Genomic DNA, 25,781 nt, shown 5'->3' on the forward strand with positions numbered 1-25,781 from the left:
AGTACCTTGCTTTAGCATAATAATAAGAAAAGACACACCAGGCCCATCACAGTAAAACTCAGGACTGTGCAGAGTTCATTCACCTCTGACAACAGGCTGGTATGCACAAACATCTAGACCGTCTAGACCAGTGGTATCCAACCTTTTTGGTACCAGGAACTGCTTTTGTGGAAGACAGTTTTTCCATGGACTGGTGGGAAATGGGGGGTGGGGGTGGTTTTGGGATGATTCATGCATATCACATTTATTGTGCACTTTATTTCTATTATTATTATATTGTAATATATAATGAAATAATTATACAACTCACCATAATGTAGAATCAGTGGGAGCGCTGAGCTTGTTTTACTACAACTAGAGGGTCCCATCTGGGGGTGATGGGACAGTGATAGATCATCAGGAATTAGATTCTCATAAGGAACATGCAACCTAGATCCCTTGCATGTGTACTTTACAATAAGGTTTGCACTTCTATGAGAATCTAATTGTGCTGCTGATCTGACAGGAGGTGGAGCTGTGGTGGTAATGTGAGTGACTGGGATTAGCTTTAAATACAGATGAATCTTTGCTCTCTCACCTGCCACTTACCTCCTGCTGCATGGTCTGGTTCTTAACAGGCCACAGACTGGTACTGTGGCCAGAAGTTAGGGACCGCTGCTCTAGAGCACCCTGGTGTCATGAAAAGCTACAAAACCAGCTGATGGGCTCAAGTTCCAGTCTGCATTACCACTGGTTAACTGCAGTGACTTCAAGCCCCCAGTAATCCTCAGTGCAAGACAGACTATAGCTACTGAAGGCCTTAGTCATGTCCAAGTGCCAGACAGGAACCCATGGCCCTGGTAGAATGAACTTGAGTTCTGGCCTGCATCACCACTGGCCAACTACAGTGCCCTTAGGCGCTGAATAAACCTCAGTGGCAGGCAGGTTATCGCTGCTATGGGCCTTAGGCATGCCCTAGTGCCATGCTCATCTTAGTAGCAATGTCCTTGGGTATAAGTTCAGCAGCCAAAGGATTACTTATGCCTCCCTTTTTCCAACACCAGGCAGCAGAGCACAGAGAGACATCATTCACTTGGCAAAGGAAAGGAAAGTATAAGCATAAGGTTTTGCTGTAGAATCCAGTATAGTGCCCACCACAGTAAAACTCAGTATCTAGTAGACTCCCCACTCCCACAGCCCCTGACACTAGACTGGTATGCAAAGACAGAGCCTCTAGACCTGCCCTGGTATCAATTGGGACCCCATGGGCCCTAGCAAAACAGACTCGAGACCCAACCCACACTTTTCTGCCTATTCAGCAGTGTTGAAACCTGAATAAACCTTAGTGGCAGGCAGGCCATAGCATCTCTTGGCCTTGGTCATGTGCTGCGCTGGTCTTGGAAGCCAAGGGCTTTTGCTGTAGTCCAACGCTTTATCAGCATCAGAGGCCAAAAGATTCTAGCTGCAGCAATCTTGGGCTTGGAGCACTCCTAGCACTGCAAGAGCTGAAGTGATAATGGGCATAGGGACCTAATCAGGTCAACCTGTGCTGAATCTCTGGACAGGCTTACTACAAAAGGAAGCTCCCAAACAAAGCAAGACCTGTGAAGACTGGATTAGGTACCTGCTTCAGTGCATAGACATCAACACATGGCTACAACAATCAAGACCAGTGAGGGAAACATATCACCAAATGAACAGAATAAGGTGCTAGTGACTAACTCTAAAGAGACAGATTAAAGAACTGCCTGACAAAGTATTTAAAGTATTAGATTGGTGCAAAAGTAATTGCTGTTTTTGCCATTACTTTTAATGAACTATTAGGTTTAAATAACTGTTACTAGTTATTTTAAGGAAAGTCAGCAAACTTCAAAAAAATACAGAAAATCAGTCCAGAAATTTAGGAGAGAAACTTATCAGAGATTGAAATAGTACAAAAAAGTCAAAAAAATTTTTATTTCTAGAGCTGAAAAATACATTGACCATAATGAAAAATACAACAGAGAGCACCAACTGCAAAATTGATCAAGCAGAGGAAAATTCTGGGAACCTAAAGACTGATTGCTTAAAAAAATATACAGTTAGGGGATAAAAACATTAAAATAATGAAAAAGAAATGAATGAAGAAAACTCATGGGGTTTATTGGATAACATTAAAAGAGCAAAATGCAGCTTACCAGTATTCAAGGGGAGTAGAAAAAGAAAAAGTGATGAAAAGTATATGTAACAGGAAAATTTCCATGCTTCCCAATAATCCTAATGGCAAACAGCAGAAACCTTATATGTCAGAAGAATGTGGAATGATATATTCAAAGTGCCAAAGGAAAAATATTGTCAACCAAGAATACTATGCCCAGCAAATGTGTTCTTTGGAAAGCAAGGAAAGAGAAAAAATTTTATGGACAAAGAAAAACTGAGGGAATTTATCCCCACTAGACCTGTTCTATAAGAAATGCATAGGGAGTTCTTTAAGGTAAAAGAAAAGGATGCTAATGAGTAACACAAAAACATCTGAAAATATATAACTTGCTGGTAAAAGTAAATATACAAATTCTAAATCCTCTAATAATGAAATGGTGGTGTATAAATTACTAACATCTTCACAATATTTAAAAGGTTAAAAGGCAAAACTATTCAAAGTAATAATAACCACAACAATTTGTTAAGGGAGATGCAAAATAAAAAATTGTGTACTATGGCATCAAAAATTCAAAATGGGGAGGTGGAGTTAACAAATACAGGTTTTATTTTTTCTTTTTCTTTTTGCAATTTAAGTTGTTATCAGCTTAAAATAACCTATTATAACTCTAAGGTTATTTTTTTCTAAGCCCCACAATAATTAAAAAGCAAAAACCTATAATAAATACACTTACAATAAAAAGCAAGTAATTAAAACATATTCCTAAAGAAAATGACCACAATGGAAGATAGTAAGAGTAAGAAGGTCTCTAAAAGGCAGCTAGAAAACAATGAATAAAATGGCAGTAGTAAGTTTTTAATCTACCAATAATTACCTGGAATATAAATGGATTAAATTATCCAATTAAAAGACATAGAGTGGTTGAATGGATTAAAAGATAAGACCCAACTATATATTGCCTAAGAGAGACTCACCTTACTTGTAAGGACACACACAGACTGAAAGTTAGGGGGTAGAAAAAGATACTTCATGCAAAGAAAACCAAAAGAGAGCAGTATTAGCTATACTTAGATAAAACAGACTTTAAATAAAAAACTGCAATGATAAAGGGGTCAATTAAGCAAAAAGATATAGCAATTATATAGGTACCCAACTTTGGAGCTTCTAAATATGTGAAACAAATATTAATAGATCTGAAGAAAGAGATTGACTGTAATACAGTAGAAGTAGGGGACTTTAGCACCCCACTGTCAGTAATAGATAGATCATCCAAATAGAACGTCAACAAAGAAACATTGGATTTAAACTGCACTCTAGGTCAAATGGCCCTAAGAGACATTTATAGAACATTCTGTACAACAACAATACACATTCTTCTCAACTGCACATGGAACATAACATAATAGATCATATATTAGGCCACAAAAAAGTCCTAACATATTTAAGAAGACTGAAATTATATCAAGTATCTTTTCTGAATACATGACATAAAACTAGAGATTAACAGGAGAAATTTGAAAATCTCATATCTATGTAAAAATTAAACAGCACGTTTCTGAACAACAAACATGTCAATGAAGAAATTAAAAGTGAAATTTATAAAAATTCTTGAGACAAATGAAAATGGAAATACAACATACCAAAACCTGTAGGATACAGCAAAAGCAATTGTAAGAGGGCAGATTAAAACAATAAGCAGATGTCATAGCAATAAAAAAGAAGAAAGATAAACAACCTAATGTTGCACCTAAAGGAAGTAGAGAAAGAAGAACAAACTAAACTAAAAATAGGAGGAAAGAAATAATAAAGATAAGAGGAGAAATAGAGTTTACAAAAAAGCCAAAGATAAGTGAAGAGTTGTTTTTTCTTCAGGCAACTTATGGAATAGGAGAAGGTGTGCAACTATGCATGTGACAAATGTCTAATAACTAAAATCTATGAGAAACTTAACAAAGAACAAACAACTCCATTAAAAAGTGGGCAAAGAACATGCTCAGACATTTCTCAAAAGACAAACATGTGACCTACAAACATATGAAAAAATGCATAATATCTCTAATCATTAGGGAGATACAAATTAAAACCACAATAAGATACCATCTCACACCTGTGAGAATGGCTGTTACTACAAATTTTTAAAAATAACAGATGCCAGCAAGGTTGCAGAGAATAGGGAACACTTAACACTGCTGGTGGGAATGTAAATTAGTTAAGCCACTGTGGAAAGCAATCTAGGATTTCCTAAAGAACTGAAAGCAGAGCTACCATTTCATCCAGCAGTATTGTTAGTGGGTATATAGCCAAAGAAATATACGTTGTTCTACCATAACATACACATGCATGTGTATGTTCATTGCAGTACTATTCATAGTACAACCTAACTGCCTATCAGTGGTGGACTGGATGAGGAAAATGTGCTACATTTACATCATGGAGTACTACACAGCTATTTATATAAATGAGATCATGTCCTTTGCAGCACATGGAGGGAGCTGGAGGCCATTATCCTAAACAAATTAACACAGGAACAGAAAACCAAATACTCCATGTGTTCCTTGTAAGTAGGATCTAAACATTGTGGACACACAGACACAAAGAAGGGAACAGTAGACACTGGGGCCTATTTTAGGATAGAGGGTGGAAGGAGGGTGAGGATTGAAAAGCCACCTATCAAGCATTATGCTAATTACCTGGGTGACAAAACTATTTGTACACTAAACCTCCATAACATGCAATTTCCCCATGTACCAAACCTGCATATGTACCCCTTAAACCCAAAATAAAAGTTGAAAAGAATAAAAAGAGATTTTTAAAAAATATAAACAAAACTGGCAAACCTTTAGCTAAACAACAACAACAAAAAAATGAAGACCAAATAAATAAAATCAGAAATAAAAAACAGATATATCTGATACCACAGAAATTCAAATGATTGGCAGACTGTTATGAACAATTTTATGCTAACACATTGGAAGGACTAAAAGAAATAGATCAATACCTGGATACCAAAACCAGATAAGTATACAGTAAAAAAGCAAACTCCAGGCAAATGTTCCTGATGAATATAGATGCAAAGCATTTAACAAAATACTCATCCTGTAATCCTAGCACTTTGGGAGGCCAAGGTGGGTGGATCGACTGCAAACTGAATCCAAGAGCACATTAAAATAATTATGCATCATGATCAAGTGGGATTTATCACTGAAGTGCAAGGATAGTTCAACACATATTAATAACATTTTCTGATTTTGAACTAAATTACAAGGCTACAATAATTAATATAGTATTGCAATAGCATATAAACAGACTTATAGACCGATGGAACAGAATAGAGAGCCCAGAAGTAATCCACACATATATGGTCAACTGATCTTCAACAGGGGTGCCAATAATACACAGTGTAAAAAGGATAATCCATTAAACAAATGGTATTGAGAAAACTGAATATCCACATGTAAAAGAATGTAATTAGACCTTTTTCATACATTATACTGAAAAAATTCAAAATGGATTAAGGACTTAAACATAAGACCTTAAACTCTGAAATATATGGAAGAAAACATAGGAGAAAAGCTTCATGACACTGGTTTTGCCAATGTGACGACCATTATTAACGTGACACTAAAAGTAATGACAATGAAAACAAAAATAAACAAGTAGGACAATGTCAAACTAAAAAGCTTCTTCACAGCAAAAGAAACAACAGTGTGAAAAGGCAATGTACAGAATAGGAGAAAATTTTTGAAAGCCATGCCTGTAAAGGGTTACTTTGCAAAATACATAAGAAACTCATACAACTCAATAGTAAAAAAACAATCTAATAATATGATTTTAAAATGGGCTTAGGTCTTAAATAGACATATCTCCAAAGAAGGCATACAAATGATCAGATATATGGAAAAGTGCTTAATGTCACTAATTATTAGAGAAATACAAATCAAAACCAAGATTAGATATTAAGATGGTTATTATGTATATATCTTTTAAACTAAAAATCACCTTTTGGCAAGGATATGAAGATATAGGAACACTTGCATGGTGGGACTGCAAAATGGTTCAGCCACTATGGAAAACAGTGTGGAGGCTCCTCAAAAAATTAAAAATAGAACTACCTATATAATACAGCAATCCCACTTCTGGATATTTATACAAAGAATTGAAATCAAGATTTCAAAGATAAATAAATCATAATACTTTGACAATAACCAATATGTGGAAATGGCCTAAATGGCCATTGGCAGTTGAATAAACAACATGTGGTTACCTAGACCTTATTAGGGCTGAAGAGTGTCCCCTCATATACCTATAATACACACGGTAGATCTACAATGAGTCAGCCTTAATAAATAAGGAAATTTTACGATAGGTGACAACATGATGAACCTAGAGGATATTATGTGAAGTGAAATAACTGGTCACAGAAAGACAAATACTTCACTATTCAACTTATATCAGAATTTAAAATAGTCATATTTATAGAATCAAAGAGTGGATTGGTGGCTGATGGGCTGGGAGAGGTTGAAATGCAGAGATACTGATCAATGAACTTAAAGTTTCAGTCGAGCAAGTTTGATTGATGTATAAACTTTAGAAATCTGACATTTTTATCTATAGTCAACAATAATGTACTATATATTAAAAAATTCATTAAGAGGGTAGGTCTTATGTTTGTGTTCTTATTACAGTAAAATGAAATATTATTGGAAAAATCTTAAATAAAATATTAGGAGACAGAATCCCAAGAGCACATTAAAAAACAGTCCCTTATGACAAGTGGTGTTTTACTGCAGAGATACAAGGATAGATACTATTACAAAATCCATCAATATAATTTATATCACTAGTAGGTCTAAGAAAAAATGACTATTATCTCTATTGATGCTGAAAAAGTATTTGAATAAAATTTAGCACCCATTATATTTCCAGTTTTGATAATCACATCAAAATTCTATACTCTACAAAAACATAATTTAAACATGTTGTCAAATTATTTTTGGCAGACAAAATTTGCAACAATTCATCAACATCAAATCTTCACTAAGGAAAAACCTAAAAGGCTTGTTTAAGAAAATGAAAATAATCTATTATATAAGAACAGAGATGGAGAAAAGAATAAAGAACCACAAACATGTTAAACTAAGAAAATACTTTATAAAAACAATAATGACTTATTGGAGTATAATATATTGAGAATTATGATACATGTTGGGATGACAGTCACTGAATTTAATTTCCAATGTCTTTGTGACGGTTAATTTTATACGTCAAGTTGACTGGATTAAGGAATACCCAGAGAGTTGGTAAACATTACTTTTTAGTGTGTCTGTGAGAGTGTTTCCAGAATAAATGACCATTTGAACTAGAAGACTGAGTAAAGAATATCCACCCTCACCAAATGAGCAGACACTATCCAGTTACTGAGGTTAAGATAGAACAAAAAAGAGGAAAGGTGAATTTGCTGTCTCTAGCGGAACTGGGATATCCATCATTTTCTGCTACTGAACATCAGAACTCAAGGTTCTCAGGACTTCAGAATCTCCTTATACCAGGCCCCTCCCACCTCACTGGTTCTCAGGCCTTCAAACACAGACTAAGTTACAATCCCAGCTTTCCTACTTCTTCAGCTTATAGAGAGCATATTGTGGAACTTCTAATTCTGCATAATTACATTAACCAATTTGCACAATAAATTCCTTCATATATATATATATATATACACACAAATATATATCCTATTGATTCTGTTTCTCTGGAGAACACTAATACAGTCCTTATAATTTCCAGAAACTAGCACAATTACTAATTTACATTATAATTTGATAAATCATGAAAAATTTTTATTCTGGTGGTCACACTAAAAGAATAAGAAATGTATGTATAATGGATAAGTTAATAGAGTGGAAAATTGGTCTGAGAAAAAATTACTATCCAACCCACTTCCCCAAAAAAGGGAGGACACATTTAAAAAATGGGACAAATACAAGATAAGTAGGTAGCTTTGTTCTAAAATATGTCAGCAATTGTATTAAATGTAAACTTATTAAATAGGCTAATAATAGGCTATTGTAAAATTTTAAAAGGATACAGCATGTCAACCATAACCAAACAAAATTTTGTAGCTATACTAATATCAGGATTTAGACTTTAAGGAAAAACATTTTTAAGGATAACATTTTATAACGGAAACAGGTTTAATTCAGCAGAAGATGTAATAATTCTAAATATGTATATGCCTAATGATGGCATAGATTCATAGCATACAGACAGTGCTTACTTTTCATGGTATCATGTTAACTAAAACATGTGCTTATCTGAATTGTGTTTTCATTTTGCATGGAATCATGATGTGTGTGTATGTATAATTTGATAGAACTAAAAAATATTTTAAAAATTGGACAGAACTAAAGTGAAAAATACTCAAATTTACAGTTGTAGTTGGAGATTTTAACAAACCTCTTCCAGCCACTGAGAAAACAAACAAAGAAATAATTAGTGAAGATAAAGAAAACATGAACCACATGATTAACAAGTTGACACATATAATACATTATGGATATAGTACTAAAAGACCACAAATTATTTTCAAACGCCCAGAGTATTTGCAAAAGTTTTATATTTGCTGAACCAAAAAACATGCCAACAAATTTCAGAGTATTAAAATAATACATAATATATTCTCTAAGCACAAGAGAATTCAGCAAGTTTATCAATAAGAAAAAGATAATTGAAAAATCCCCCAATGTTTAGTCATTACTACACTTCTGAATACCTTCTATGGCATAGAAGATATCGGTATAGAAATTAGAAAATTTATAGGTTTATTGTATTTATTAAAAAGTGAAGAAAAGCTAAAAATCAGTGATCTTAGTATCCAACCCAGCAAGTTAGATAAATAGCGAATTTAACCCAAAGAAAATACTAGAAAGATAATAAAGATATAATGGCTTATTTTATGTGTCAACTTGACCAGGGCTTGATGTGACCAAATATTTGGTCAAACATCTTTCTGAAGGTTTAGGTGAGGATCTTTTAGTTAGGATGGATATTTAAATTTGTAGACTGAGTAAAGCAGATTGCCATTCCTAATGTGGGTGGGCCTTATCAATCAGCTGAAGGCCTGAATAGAACAAAAAGGCTAACCATCTTTCAAGTAAGAGAGAATTCTTCCTGCCTGACTGCTTTTGAACTGAGATATCAGCTTTTTCCTGCCTTTGGACTCTGACTGAAACATCGGCTCTTCCTGGTTCTTGAGCCTGCTGACCTTCAGATTGGAACTATACCATTGGTTCTCCTGGTTCTCAGGTCTTCAGACTCAGACTGGAACACCATCAGCTCTCCTGGATCTCCTGCTTGCCAACTCACCCTTCAGATCTTGGGACTTGTCAGCCTTCATAATCACGTGAGCCAATTCCTCATAATAAATATTTTTCTCTGTTCAGTTCCATTGGTCTATATCTCTGTTTTGGTAACAGTACCATGCTGTTTTGATTACTGTAACCTTCTAGTATAGTTTGAAGTCTGGTAGTGTGCTTTGTTCTTTTTGTTTGGAATTCACTTGGATATGCGAGCTCTCTTTTGGTTCCACATGAAATTTAAGGTGTTTTTTTTTCCAGTTCTGTGAAGAAGGTCATTGGTAGCTTGATGGGGATAGCGTTGAATCTGTAAATTACTTTGGGCAGTATGGCCATTTTCACGATATTGATTCTTCCTAACCATGAACATGGAATGTTTCTCCATCTGTTTGTGTCCTCTCTTATTTTGTTGAGCAGTGGCTTGTAGTTCTCCTTGAAGAGGTCCTTTACGTTCCTTGTTAGTTGTATTCCTAGGTATTTTATTCTCTTGTTAGCAATTGTGAATGGCAGTTTGTTTTTGAATTGGCTCTCTTTAAGTCTGTTATTGGTGTGTAGGAATGCTTGTTATTTTTGCACATTGATTTTGTATCCTGAGACTTTGCTGAAGTTGCTTATCAGTTTCAGGAGATTTTGGGCTGAGATTATGGGGTTTCTAGATATACAATCATGTCGTCTGCAAGTAGAGACAATTTGACTTCCTCCTTTCCTATTTGAGTACCCTTTATTTCTTTTTCTTGCCTGATTGCTCTGGCTAGAACTTCCAGTACTATATTGAATAGGAGTGGTGAGAGAGGGCATCCTTGTCTAGTGCCAGATTTCAAAGTGAATGCTTCCAGTTTTTGCCCATTCAGTATGATATGGGCTGCTGGTTTGTTGTAAATAGCTTTTATTATTTTGAGATATGTTCCATTTATACCTAGTTTATTGAGGGTTTTTAGCATAAAGGCTGTTGAATTTTGTCAAAGACCTTCTCTGCATCAATTGAGATAATCATGTGGTTTTTGTCTTTGATTCTGTTTATATGGTGAATTACATTTATAGACTTGTGTACGTTGAACCAGCCTTGCATCCCTGGGATGAATCCTACTTGATCATGGTGGATAAGCTTTTTGATGTGCTGTTGCAATCGGCTTGTCAGCATTTTATTGAAGATTTTTGCATCTATGTTCATCATGGATATTGGCCCAAAATTTTCTTTTCTTGCTGATTCTCTGCCAGGTTTTGGTATCAGGATTATGTTGGTCTCATAAAATGAATTGGGAAGAATTCCCATTTTTTGGATTATTTGGAATAGTTTCAGAAGGAATGGTACCAGCTCCTCTTTGTGTGTCTGTTAGAATTTGGCTGTGAACCCATCTGGACCTGGGCTTTTTTTGGGTGGTAGGCTTTCAATTGCTGCCTCAACTTCAGACCTTGTAATTGGTCTATTCGGGGTTTCGACTTCTTCCTGGTTTAGGCTTGGGAGGATGCAAATGTCCAGGAATTTATCAATTTCTTCCAGGTTTACTAGTTTATGTGCATAGAGTTGTTTGTAATAATCTCTGATGATGGTTTGAATTTCTGTGGAATCTGTGGTGATATCCCCTTTATCATTTTTTATTGCATCTATTTAATTATTCTCTCTTTTTTATTAATCTGGCTAGTGGTCTGTCTATTTTGTTGATCTTTTCAAAAAACCAGCTCCATTTAAAATGGCGATCATTAAAAAATCTGGAGACAACAGATGCTGGAGAGGATGTGGAGAAATAGAAACACTTTTATACTGTTGGTGGGAGTGTAAATTAGTTCAACCATTGTGGAAGACAGTGTGGTGATTCCTCAAGGACCTACAAATAGAAATTCCATTTGACCCAGCAATCCCATTACTGGCTATATATCCAAAGGATAATAAATCATTCTACTATAAGGACATATACACACGAATGTTCATTGCAGCACTGTTTACAATAGCTAAGACCTGGAACCAATCCAAATGCCCATCGATGATAGACTGGACTGGGAAAATGTGGCACATATACACCATAGAATATTATGCAGCCATCAAAAACGATGAGTTCATGTCCTTTGTAGGGTCATGGATGAACCTGGAACCATAATTCTCAGCAAACTGACACAAGAGCAGAAAATCAAACACCACATGTTCTCACTCATAGGTGAGTGTTGAACAATGAGAACACATGGACACAGGGAGGGTAACATCACACAGTGGCACCTGTTGGGGGGAAATAGGGGAGGGACAGTGGGGGGTGGGGAATTGGGGAGATATAGCATGGGGAGAAATGCCAGATATAGGTGAAGGGGAGGAAGGCAGCAAATCACGCTGCCTTGTGTGTACCTATGCAACAATCTTGCATGTTCTTCACATGTACCCCAAAATCTAAAATGCAATAAAATAAATCTTTCTCTATGTATAGAAAAACATCTATTGGTTCTAATTTTTCAAAGAACACTAATTCAAAAGATGAGAGCAGAAATTTAAAAAATAGAAAATTTTTTTTAGTACATTAGCAAAACCAAAAGTGATTCTTTGAAAATACTAATGAAATTGATGCATCTCTGGCAAGTCTGATCAAGAATCAGAGAAGATGCAAAAAATTACAACCAATTTATGTTCACCTAGGAGTACAGTTGGTTTAACTTTTCAGAATCAGTCAATGCATTTCACATAATAACAGAAATAAGGAGAGAAATATATAGTGATTAAAGATAGATAAACATTTAATAAAATTTACCTTCTCTTCATTATAAAAATCTCTTGGTACACAGGGAAACAAAAGGAATTTCATTAATATGAACTTTGTTAATTTTCCCAAAGCTATAACAATACCCTCTTTAATGATGAATTAAAGTAAGTTTTCCTCTTGAAATGAGAAATGAGACAAAGATGGCTATGATTTATCCCTTTAATTTCACATTGTACAGCTATTCACAGTGTTGGTCATTAGATGAGAAGGAATTGGAACTCATACATATTTTGTGAAAATGAAAACATGAAGTCATTTGTATAACCACTTTGGAAAATTGTTTGGCTGTGTCAAAGTTAAACATACTAATATGCTATGGATCACTACACATTTAATAGAAATACATATACATATTTACCAAAAGATATGTACAAGGTTGTTCAGGGCAGTATTATTACATCAACTGTAAAACGAGTAATTTAATTTGTAGTAGTGCCATAGCCGAAACAATGAAATACATTTTAATAATGAAATTGAATTAAATAGTGCTACAAATATAGTAGAAATAGAAGCAAGAAAGAAAGCAGTATGTATTGTGTAATTCTACTTATCTAAAATTCAAAACGGATAACAGTAACGTATAGTGTTAGAAGTCAGGATAGTGGTTATTCTTAGAGAGGAGAGTGGGAATATTAACTAGGTAAGAGTACAAAATAGGCTTCTGAATGGCTTGTATTTTTCTTGTATTACTTGTCTTTCTACTGTATTTCTTAATGTGGACTATAGATTCATGGGTATGTTTATTTCGTCATAATTCATTAAATACACATCTATAATCTGTGTACATTATACATTTCAACAAAAATATTTAATTTAAAATTAGACACCTATTCCTAATAAAATAAATTTATAATGTATAAATCAATTTATAGTTCTTTTAGTCTCTCTCTCTCTCTCTCCCTCTTTCTATATACCCTGTCCCTCTCTCCCTAGAATTGAGGATCTTATTTAATGGGGAAATATTAGAGACATAGCCACTAAAGTCAGGAAGAAGGCAAGGATGCTCAACCTCTCTACTATTTTTAATACTCTAGGATGATTTTTAGTAAAGCAGTTAGATAAATACAAACAATTAGAGACTTAAAAACTTGAAAAAATAAAGTGGCCTCTATTTTAGATTATATGATAATATATCTGGAATGACAAAGAAAATCAACCTGAAAATGAATGCAAACAAAATAATTTCGAAGGGTGTATACTAAAATCCAACTATAGAAATAATACCGTCTTAGAAAAGGTAATGAAGAGAAGAACCCATATAAAATAGCAATAAGAAAGTTAAAATAAGTAGGTATAAAATTAGCAAGAAAATCAATATGTAAAAATCTTTCAAACTTCCTAAAAGATGTAAAAGCATACTTGAATAAATGAAAGGTGGTATCCTTTGCTCTTGAATAAGGTGACTCATTATCTTTTCTTCTGCTTTCTGAGATTTACTTTTTTCTTTACTTTTCAAAGTCAATGCTTATATCATTAAAACATTTGCAGTTTTTCTTTCCTACATACATATTTACAAAACCATAAAATTTCCTCTTAAGATTCATGTGTGTCTTATGAGGCATTTTTGTTCAGTTCTGTTTCATGCATTTCATTTCTTCTTTGCTTATTAATTACCTACAGATATATTTTTTAGTTTTCAAAATATTTTTGTCATAACTTTTATTTTACTGTGGTTAGAATATAATATCTACAATTTTTATTTTCTGGTATTTAATAATTTGTTGTTCACCAAATACCTGTTTTTTCAGACACTGGTCTAGGTTCTAATGATATCATGGTGAACAAGTAACTCTATTTCTTTGCCTTTATGGTACTTACTTCTATTGTGAGAGACATTTTCAGTTTAAAAAATATGTATATATAGTTTATGGTTTGGGCAATGTTCCTGTTTTGGTGTGGTCAAATATTATTGCAGAGTGCTCTTATTTTTGTCCTGATTCCTCATGGTCACAGAGTGGGCTTGTCTAATGCTGCCGGATGTCAGGGGAATGCTTTTCTCTTTTTCTAATTCTCTAACTGATTCAAATAACATGTTTTCTAAATGATAATCTTGTATACTTATCTCAACAGTTTATGGTTTTCTTGAGGTTCAGTATGTTATATTTTGTTTACTGGGGCTATTGCTAGCAATGTTTTATAAGCAAAGCAACTTTTATCTTTCAGATATTTATTTTAAGAAAATATAGTGTTTTAGGATATTATTTTATTAAATCTTGGGGCTCAACTTTAGAAAGATTATATTATTCATTTTATTGCTTTAGTTATATTTTCCAAACTTTTTAGGTTGATAAATTGCCTTGCCAATATCTCCTTGCCGATAGTCTCATAACACTCAACAAAATTGGTTTTAGTGGCTGGGCATGGTGGTTCACGCCTGTAATCCCAGCACTTTGGGACGGGCAGATACCTGAAGTCAGGAGTTCGAAACCAGCCTGGTCAACATGGTGAAACCCCATCTCTACTAAAAATACAAAAATTAGCCAGGTGTGGTGACAGACACCTGCAATCCCAGCAATTTAGGAGGCTGAGGCACAAGAATTTCTGGAACCCAGGAGGTGAAGGTTGCAGTGAGCAGAGATCACGCCACTGCACTCCCACCTGGGCAGGAGAGTAAAACTGTCCTCAGTCTCAAAAAATAAATAAATAAATAAAAATAAAAAGAAAAGAAAAGAAATTGGTCTTGTCCATCATTTTCTCTTGTATGTAAAAGGAATTAATTTGAAGTTAAAACATATCTTAATAAAGTCATATCAATTTTAAGAAATATTACCCAAATATGTATTTAATTTTGACATTTTTACTTAGCAAGTCATATATGCCATTTACTTCAAGTTAACATGTGAAAACTCAATTTTTGTCAAATCAATTTTAATGTTTGTTGTGTATGGTTTAATAACTAAGCATTTTTGTTATAGCTTCAAAAATATATGTATATTGCTTTAATGAATTGATATTTGAAATTTTTGTGTTTTTACTGCTAAAACTACTAGCTGGTGTATTTTTGTTATTTTTTGTGTCTCATTGTAAGATGTTGAGATAAGTGATAAAGTCTCAGGATGCTCTACAGACTTAGGTTATCCCCACCACTACATTTTCTGTTCTTACCAATGGTTTTTTGAAGTTACTGATACATGTTTATGCAGTGTATAATAGTTTTCATTAGAGGAATACCAGTACCTAATGTGTTTCAAAAAAATCATCTTAAGGCAAATCTGTCAGAAATATTTTCATTATTTTAACATTAGCTATTTTTATACTTTCTCTTCTTTTTTTTTTCTTAACCAATGATAGGCTCAATTTTATTATATTTAATCTATCATTGGTAACAAAAAAAATAGGAAGTACGCAAATAATAATTGAGAACCATATAACTGCGAAAGTTATCAGTATGGCTAGCATTGTTTAGCTGAATGAGTCTTAAAGCTGATCATATTATAATCATGATCTGTTATCAAATTCTTCTATTTTAAAGTAGTATTTTATTAATCATCTCATTTATGATTTAAAAATAAATATTAATAATTTTTAATGATGTGAATCTCTAGAATACCTTTATAATCTTCAGAGAGTTCATAAACCATTTAAAATATTAAATTCAGTCAAAGAGAAAATAGGATTTGATAGAATAAATTTGAAGCCAAATTGCGGCCACATTTGTCAAGTGCATAGGACTGAATGGCATATACATAGTTCATTAAACTTACCCCAATTATGTTTTATTTCATCTACATTTCTATCCCATTTTTCTTTTCTTCCAATTTTCTTACTTATTTTATATCACACCATATATATATTGATATTCTTCCTCAATTCCTTTTTGAAATTAGGTGTTTATTGGTAAATGTTCTTATTGAAACAGTTTACTTGCCATATTTTTAAATGTAGAAAACCCATATTCAAGTTCTAGAAAAATTGGTATTCTAAATAAGGTTGTGTTATGTGGTGTGATTTTACTTTATTAACATTAAACTTTATTTGAAGCAAGTTAAAATTAATGTTAGAATTAAGAAAATGATTGTTCTAATGTTTTCCAGCTGCTAATAGGTTATGAAAATGGTACTGTAGTATTCTGGGACTTGAAATCTAAAAGAGCAGAACTGAGAGTTTATTATGATGAGGTAAGTAATTTCTACTGAAATGTTTGAAAGAGTATTGTGACTTTGTGCCTATCTTCTACTTTTAAGCTTTGTACTTTGCCAATATGTTTAGCCTTGGGAAGTTGCCTGATTCTGGCCCAGTACTTCACACTGTCTTTTGGTTTTTGTGTAAGTTCCATCTCTGGGTTTTTCTCTTAAGAGGAAATTCTGCCTTGACTGCCTATTTTGGGGTCCTTTTGTGGGATCTTATGTACTTTGCATTTGTTAATAGGTCCTGGCTTGTCAGTCTTATGTACTTGGGTGCCTGTCACCTGTACTATATCCCCAACTTTGTCTCAACTGCTTTTCCTTTCTCTAGGCTCCAGGCTACACTGTGCTTCACTGTCCTTAAGGTCTCTAAAGACACTATTCATACTTTCCTTAGAAAATTCCTTTTCGGTGGCAAAAAGTTCAAGTCAGTTTGAAAGGCCTTATCTTCTAATACTTGCCCTCTTAGATAAAGAAAAATTTTGTAAATAGTAATACTTGATAAGTGACCAGATCTTAATAAGTGAAACTTATTAAGTGACAAGATATTGAAGGAAGTTTTATCATACATAATTGAGACTTGATTAGGTTTATATTTAGAGGAAGCAACAAACTCCCATTCATCAAGGAATAATCTCCCAGTTGACACTTCAATTGTTCAAATATTAATTCCTGGTCATTAATTATTTTTCCATTCAGAAGAGGCTAACAAGAAGATGGTAAAACCAGGGGCAACAGATTAAAAGGGAAATTATTTTTTGTACCTGTAGAAATAAAGGTGATCATCTGTGCTCTTAATACAATTTGAAAATGGTGGAAGTAAGAAGAGACGAAAGGAAAATATAGGCCAAGAATCTATGTCCAATAAAACCTACTCTTACATAGGAAGAGTGACAAATAATTTAATGCAGCACTGAAATAATTAGAAAATGAAAAACACTCACACATTTATTTTAGAACACTTCTTCATTTTATCACTGAAGGGATAAAAAATGTCTCCAAATGAACCTATAGCCACCCTAGAATACTTTACATGTTTTCCCCATCCCCTTCATAACAGTTAATTTTTTAAGTTTTGGTGCTTAAAGATATAAGCCTACACCTATTTTATAAACTGCACAATTCATTCTCAGTGGTTCTCATAGTGGTAAAAAAAAAAAAAAGTTCAGAAAGCAAATAAAATGACAGTGCATAATTTTTTCATGATTGGTGAAAAATAATCTGACAAGTATACCATACAATTATGTTCTTTATGATCAAATTTTTGAGCATCTTGAATCGTAAGAAAATAAAGTCTAGGGAACTAAGCTAGGATTTTTATTTTGTTATACAAATTATAAAGATGAAGATGGATAGTGCTCCTCTGTCAACACTAGCAGCTAAACAAGATTACAGATACCATTGGAATATTTAGCCAGTTTGAATTAGAATAATCACCTCAAAAGGAAACCCAGAGGAAAATGCTGAATCAACTAGCTTTCCTGTGGCCTTATAAAGTATGGAAGAAAGGTTTTGAGCCTTAAAACAGAGTCAAATTTCAGTGAAATTTTAAAATAAGGATCATCAGCTGCCTAAGTGTGTTAGTGCAGTACCACAATATGTGTAATTTATATCTAGACATTACTGACAGCTGATATATGTATATAAATCTGTCATCTATTTAATGCATCATTATATATTCTATTGTTTTAATATAGTTAAATACTTCATTTTACTGCCAAGCTTTTCGGCCTGTCCTCAGCACTTTACCTCTCATATCTAGAAAGCATGCTTAATACTTACCTGAAACTGTTTCTCGTAAGTCACCAATACAGTGATCTCTTCTTAGTCTTTAAATTCCTCATGAAACCTGTGGCTTTACCTCAGTTTCTCCTCTTAAAATAATTTATTCACTTGTCTATGTCTTTCCACCTCATTTATTATGCCTCCTTTTTCATAACTGATATTTCCCTTAGCTCTCTTTTAAATTATAGATACTCTTCAGGATACTGTGTCTTCACCCTCATTTCTTCTCTCCCCAATGTATACTTTTTAATGTTTGTATCCTCTTTTATCATTTCAAACATTACCTTTATGCTAAAAAAATTAACATTCATACATCTATAGCCTTTACCTCCCTCCTGAACTCTAGATCTAAATTTATAACAATATATTAGATAAATCCAGCTGAATATCCCATTGGCAGTGAATTTATATTTAAATACCTAAACCCTTTATGTTTTCCTCTGGTTTTTAGTCTTATTTAGTTAATTCAGTTTAGACTCCTCAAAGTAATATTTGTCTCTTCTATGATCATGTATTATGTGCAATCAGTTTCTGTAGTCTTTTTGATTCTGACTTTTTATTGTCTCATTTATTTCCTCTTTTCTCATTCCCACTCCCAATGTCCTAGTTTAAGTTGTTATCTTTTGCCTGGATGACTATAAGAGTATTCTAACTAAGCGCTTTTCCTTTGATGTCTTACCTCTTCAGTATATCCTTAATTTAAAATATTACAATTTTAAAACAGATTATGGAATTCTCTACTCCAGAACCTTTGAATAGATCTCAATTGTCAACAATACAAAGTCCATATTGCTTGACATGAGATTTAAGAACCTAGTGTGATCATTCCTCTTTAGTTAAATTTATAATATCCTTCTACACATTCCCCACATTTCAGACATATTACTTGCTATCTCCTATCTATAACACTTATTTCTTATCTCTGAGCCTTTGCTCCTTCTGACTTCTCATCATGAACTGCCTTCTTTCCTCTTCTGTATATCAAATCTGTTAGGTCTTTAGCCCCTGTAAAGTTATTTGGACAATTTAACTAGCCTCTTCATAAGTAGCCATTGATGAATTGAGTCTTGTTTTGGAAATCCAAGATTATTTTCAGAAATACATATATAAATTTTACTTTCATATTAGCTATAAAATTTTTGTTTCATTATGTCAATAATTCTTGAATAATCGTTCACAAAGAAATCCCTGAGTTTGGCATGAGGAAAATTTCTTAAGAACTGCTGTATTTCCTTTTTTTCATGTTGTTGTCCAGTTTTTTGGATTTCCTTCTTTCATGTTTTCAAGAAACTCAGTCTCAGCCAGTGAGTTGATAAAACTAGCTAATGTTTTTTGTTTAAAATTCTGTTTTCTGTCATTCAAATTTTGTTTGGATTAGTTATATTATATATTTTTTTTCAGTAAGCCTCTGAGCCCCTCTCCCTTTTTTTGAGAAAATAGTAGGGTAGAATTTAATAAACAGAAATTGAATATTTATCCATCAAGTCAGATCAAATGGTAGCTACTCAGTAATGTACTATATGAGACCTTGATCTCTAATAACAAGTTGGTTTTACATGCTTGTTTTTCTAAACAATAAATATACTTTTAAAATTGTACTTATTTTGACTTTACTGTAGCTATTATTTTTACTTCTGTCCTTTTCAGTACATAGAAATTCAGTGAAATAAGAAGGTTTAGGGCTGAGAGTGCCTTTTCTGCCTCCACCTTTGATGGCAAAACAGTTTGAGACAACTTTAAGTTAAATGAGCCTCATCAAAGTTAACATATATGAGAGGCAAGCAGATGTGACTTTCCCTTGAACCACCTACAGAAGGGAGAAAAAATAAGCAGAAGAGAAGAGAAAGAAGTATTTTCCCTCTAGCTTCCTCTGCTGGACTCTAGCGAAAAAGAAATCTCTGTTTAGTAACGAAGGCCACAGGGTGAGAGAAAACACAAGTCTAGGATTTCATGTTGCTTTTTCCATTTAATCAAACCTTATTTTCTTGATGATATGTTTAATAATTACTTTAGCCATGAATTATCTGCAACTCTAATAACACTGATTGTTTAGAACTTTTATCAATTATATATGTGGAACTTTGTTTGGAACTTTTGGTTGTGTGTGTCTTTGTCTGTTTCAGACAATAAGTATGATTAGTATTCACTTATATTCATCTTCTCTTTCTTAGTGCTTTATAAGTGTCTTTAAGGAAAATATGTTGTATGCTTCTTTTCTGCCTTATATCTGCTAGACTTTTTCTCATGGTACTTAGTACTTTACCCAGGTTCTGAATATACTTTATTAATTTAGAAAGAATACCAAGGATGTGGAAATGTGTTTGACATTAATTACTAATTCAATCAACAGATATTTATTGGGTGCTCACTTTATGCTGGTCACTGTGTTAGCATTGGGAATACAGTAGCTTGGGAAAATGGAATACAGTCAGCCCTCTGTATCCATAAATTCCGCATCCTTGGAGTCAACTAACTATGATAGAAATATTTAAAAAACAAATAATGTTAAAACAATATAATAATTTATAATACAAATAAAAAGACAGTATAATATATTTACATATCATTTACATTTTATTAGTAATCTAGGGATGATTTAAAGTATGTGGAAGGATATTGATAGGTTGTATGCAAATAGTATGACATTTTATATAATGGACTTGAGCTTCTGTGGATTTTAGAATCTGAGGGAATGTGGAGTTTCTCTAACTAATCCCCACTGGATACCGAGGGATGGCTATAATTACTTTTGAATCTTATCTGGCTCAAAACTAAAGAGTTAACTTGAAAATATAAAAGAAAATTTAAACCTTTTTTGCTTTAAATTGATTTAAATAGCATATACACGAGGGGGAAACAGTGTGCAATGATTGAGAATATGTTTTTTGTAGTTAGACAGACCTTGCTTTTGAGTTGTGTGACGTTAGCAAGTATCTCAATCTCTCAAGGCCTGTTTCACCATGTACAAATTGAAAAAATAATACCCTTTCTATAGGATTAAATGAGATAATACGTATAAAATGCTTGCCATGGGAGTTGGCACATAGAAAGCCTTCAGATGGTAGCTGTTACTCAAATTATTTTTTAAATTGGCTATGTTAGGAGGAAATAGGACTTCATGTTACTAGAAATTATAGTCTGATGTGGGTCAGAAAAATTACATCATTAAATGTTATTTGTATAATAATTTTATATCAGAATAATCTTCCTTTGGAATATAGAATGACATAACCTATCTACTTTTTCCCCCTCTACTTGTTTTTAATTGTTATTTTATTAGGCTATTCATTCAATTGATTGGCATCATGAGGGCAAACAGTTCATGTGCAGCCATTCAGATGGTAGTTTGACTTTATGGAACCTGAAAAGCCCAAGTCGCCCTTTCCAGACCACAATTCCACATGGTAAGATGTATGCTTTCAAAAGAAATAAACACTGGTGATTCAGTGTCTTGACTTGAAGTAAGAGAGATGGTATTAATGTGTTTGATAGAAAAAGGCAATAGGACATAACTTCTGGTTCTAAATACCTTTTTTATACCACCTACAGATCCCAACATTATACCCCAAACTTTCTGTATTTCTCTTTTTCCTACCAACCCACATCCCTACTTTGTATGCTGCACTTATATACTGTCCCAACCAAAAATTGCATAATGGATGGTTGATACATCTGAGGTAGAGGAGATAATATAGGAAATTTTGCAACTTTTAAGGGTTGAGGAGCCAGTGAGAGAATGGCACCATCCACATTTGACTTTCAGACTTAATTCCTGTACTACTTTATAGTCCATTGTTTTCTAGATTTCACTTGTTTCCATTTCTGCCATTTGATTCCACTAGATTGTGAAGATTGTGGTTTAATTGGAGATTTTACTTCTCTGATTGCTTTTCACATAGAAAAGAGCATTTTAATCCTAAATGAGAATTTTAATCTTAGTCGAGGATTTATGTTGGATCTGTACACCTAACAGGGAAGAATAAAAAATTCAAATGTATAAATATGTATAATTTAGATGACTAAATTACTTGATAATGCTGGTGATGATCTAAGTTCCATGTTTACCTCACACCATTGGTTGTTTATAAGAATAGATGTATCAGAACATAACAGTTGATCAAACATATTCTATTTTACAGTTTCTGAGCATTCGTTGTCATGTCACATTTGGAAAATAGTGGCATAATTTGTGTAATGAGTGACCATAGATCACAAGTATTCTTAGAATTATTTTATGTTGTTTGTCTGCCTTTTTTTTGTACGATGGTCACATGCTGCATCAGTAAGTGATTAAATTATTGCAACATTCTTCCAGGATGTAAATGTTTTAGTCTTTGCTGGTTTACTTAGAGATTACTTTACATTTAGATGCTTTATTTAGAGATTGCCATGACAGAAACCTTGGATAGGTATTTGCTATATATACCACTTGGGATTAACCATTTATTTCTATGATAGACAATAGATTCTCTCCACACACCCTCAGCTAACCCCCAATTTTCATGAGTTTTATATGAGATTTACACTTTTATAAAGTGTAATATGAGTTAGTCACAAATTTTCTACTTACTTCCTTCTGTTCTTCTCAAATACCAGCTTCTATTAGTTTTTTTTTTTTTTTTTTCTTTACTGGACATTTGATACTTTCATTTTTTTACCATATCCATATTCATCATTTTGGATTGTTTTCTATTATTCTGCTTTTCTGTTGAAATAAAGTTCTGTTTATAGGTTGTTCAACACATCAGCATTGATGTCTTTTATAATATATAAATCAGATTATATTCCTGTTGTCTCACAATAACACAAGCACTAGTGTTTTTGATAATAGAGGTATTTATTGTCATATCTACTGACATTATTTGGTTTATTTTTTTCCCTTTTGTTTAGCCATTTTTATTTTCTAAAATAAAACTTTTCTTTAAGTACTACTTTAGCTATATCCTATACGTTTTTAAACCTAATATTAATCATATAACTTTAATATATAGTTTGAGATATTTTCTACAATTCCTTTTATAATTCTTCTTTGATCCATTAGTTATTTAGACATGTGTTTTCTAATTTCTAAACATGTTTATTTTTATTATTTGTGTTATTATTATTATTAATAAAAGATGAGTCTTGCTATGTTGCCCAGGCTGGTCCTAAACTTCTGGAGGCCTCAAGTGATCTTCCCACATTGGCTTCACAAAGTTCTGGAATTACAGATGTGAGTGACCATCCCCAGCCTCAATTTCTGAACATGTTTTTTATTATGGATTTTCATTGTTTTTATAATGCTTTTCATTTTGTATAGTTTAAATCTTTGCTAATTTTTTGTTTGATATTTTAATTCTTAGAGAAGTGAGTTAACATTTCTCTTATAATGGCTTTTCCTTTGTAATTCTGTTCATTTCTGTTTTATGTACTTTAAAAAACAAATAGGTCAAGGCAGTTCATGGTATTTTTCAGATTCCCTGTAATTAAACTGACACTTGTTTAGTGCTATCAATTGCTGAGAGAGTGGTATTAAATTTCCTAATATGATTATAGAAGTGCACACTTCTCACTTTAATTCTGCCCATTTTTGCTCTACGTATTTTGGGGATCTATTATTAGGCATCCATTACATCTCCTATAAAGAGCATAGTACATCTTTTATATCCACAGGTTCTTCACCGATGGATTCAACAAAACCGAAGAACAAAATATTCTGAGAAAAAACAATTAAAAATACAAACATTTAAAATAATACAGATAAAAAGAAATAATACAGTATCACAATGATTTTCATAGTGTCACATTGTATTGCATATAAGTAATCTAAAGATGATATAAAGTATACAGGAGGATGTGTGTACATTGCATACAAATATTATGCCATTTTGTATAACAGACTTAAGCATCTGTAGATTTGGGTATAGGAGGGGGAGTCCTGGAATCAACAGATACTGGGGATAACCATAATTGGGTCTTGTGCTTTTATCTAGTCACAGAGATCAATCTATTAATATTAAGTGTAGTTTCTGATGAGATTGAATTTTGGCCTACCACTTTATTATCTGTTTTATGGGTCCTGTCATATTTTTCTCTTTTGTTCTCTTGGGAGTTATTTCAGTATTTTCTATTAGAATTTCATTTCATTTTAAATATTAATCTAAGCATTTTATTTTCACATGTTTTTTATTGGTTGCTCCAGGGATTACAATATACTTTTTTAACTATTCGAAGTCTATTAGAGCTAACATTGTAACACTTCACATAAAATGTACAAATCTTGTAACTACGTAGAGATCTATTTCTCTTCCTCTACTGTCCTTTATGCTACAGTTATCATATAGTACATCTAAATATGTTGTTATAATTTGTGTTTAAATAGTCACATGTCTTTTTTTAATTAAGAGGAAAAACAGTCTTTGAATTTCTTTGCTGTTAATCATTTTCATTTGTTCCTGAAAATACAAGAGAATTATTTAATTTTTCTTGTAGGTCTAGTGGAAATGAATTCACATAGCTTCCTCTTTCTGTAAGTTCATTTTGTTTTGTTTTGTTTTGCTTTCCTTTTATGGAGGCTATTTTTCCTGGATTTAGGTATCTGAACTGACAGTTTGTGTGCACATGTGTGTTTTGGTTTTAAGGTGATGAACACTTTACATGATCTCTGCCTTCCATAATTTCTGAATGAGGAATTGTAGTAGCTTGAATTTTGCTTCCTCTTTACATAATATGTCATTTTTCTCCAGTTGCTTTCAAAATTTTGTGGGATATCTTTTATTTTCAGCAATTTGACTACTTTATGTCTAGGCTTGGTTTTTTCAAGTTCATTCTGTTAAGGGGTCTACCAACCTTCATATGTGTGTATATATATATATATATATATATACATACATATATATATATACACACACATACATATATGATATATAATTTACTGGATCATCACCTGTTTCACCTAAGCTTAGCACCATTGATGGTATTGTTTTTTTTTTTTTTTGAGATGGAGTTTCACTCTTGTTACCCGGGCTGGAGTGCAATGGCGCTATCTCTGTTTTTATAGCTGGTTGCTGCTGGTGCTGGAGACATTGATTTTTCCTCTTTAGTGGTTTCAAATATGTATTGTTCAATTACAGTGCTCCCAGTTACATATGCATACATACACACATACATATACAACACATATCTACATATATGATATTAAACCAAATCCTATCAAACACTTAATAGTGAAACTTTTGCTCAGACAGGCCAGGAGTGTCCACAATTACCACTTTTATTTAACATGTTCCTGGAAATACTAGCCAATATTATTCGACTTGAAAATGAAATATATTTAAAAATTTAGAAAGAGTATTCAGCGGCTTGATCCAAGATGGCCATTTAGGAACAGCTCAGGACTGCAGCTCCCAGTGAAAGCACAGAGGGTGAGTGGATGCCTCGTTTTTATTGCCCACAGACTAGGAAATTCCTGGGTGGAGGAGCTCCACGGTCGCCAGCGTGGCTGTTTAGGCCAGCGCAGCTGTGCCGGCAGGCGCCGTTGCTTTGCCCTGCGCGGCTGCTTTGTCGGCGCCCCGGAGCAGCGGTTCTCCGTACAAAATACACCGGTCTGGGTGCCCTTTTGGCTGGCAATTGGAGCCACGGGAGGTTGCCCGTTTGCCGGTTCAAAAAAGGGGACTGA

General features: G+C 33.3%; 1 protein-coding gene across 7 annotated transcripts in view; it reads left to right on the top strand.

The window, feature by feature from the left end:
- The window catches only part of STXBP5L (syntaxin binding protein 5 like), a 419,550-nt gene that overhangs the window by 178,636 nt on the left and 215,133 nt on the right, over window positions 1-25,781 (top strand). For all 7 annotated transcript variants that reach the window (XM_017513535.1, XM_017513534.2, XM_017513536.2 and 4 more), the window contains exons 8-9: window positions 16,250-16,333; window positions 21,405-21,528. In XM_017513535.1, the coding sequence (XP_017369024.1) occupies window positions 16,250-16,333; window positions 21,405-21,528 (208 nt within the window). The remainder of the gene's footprint in view (window positions 1-16,249; window positions 16,334-21,404; window positions 21,529-25,781) is intronic.

This window comes from Cebus imitator, unplaced genomic scaffold, assembly GCF_001604975.1.
Source record: "Cebus imitator isolate Cc_AM_T3 unplaced genomic scaffold, Cebus_imitator-1.0 Scaffold494, whole genome shotgun sequence".
In the NCBI taxonomy this organism is placed as follows: domain Eukaryota; kingdom Metazoa; phylum Chordata; class Mammalia; order Primates; family Cebidae; genus Cebus; species Cebus imitator.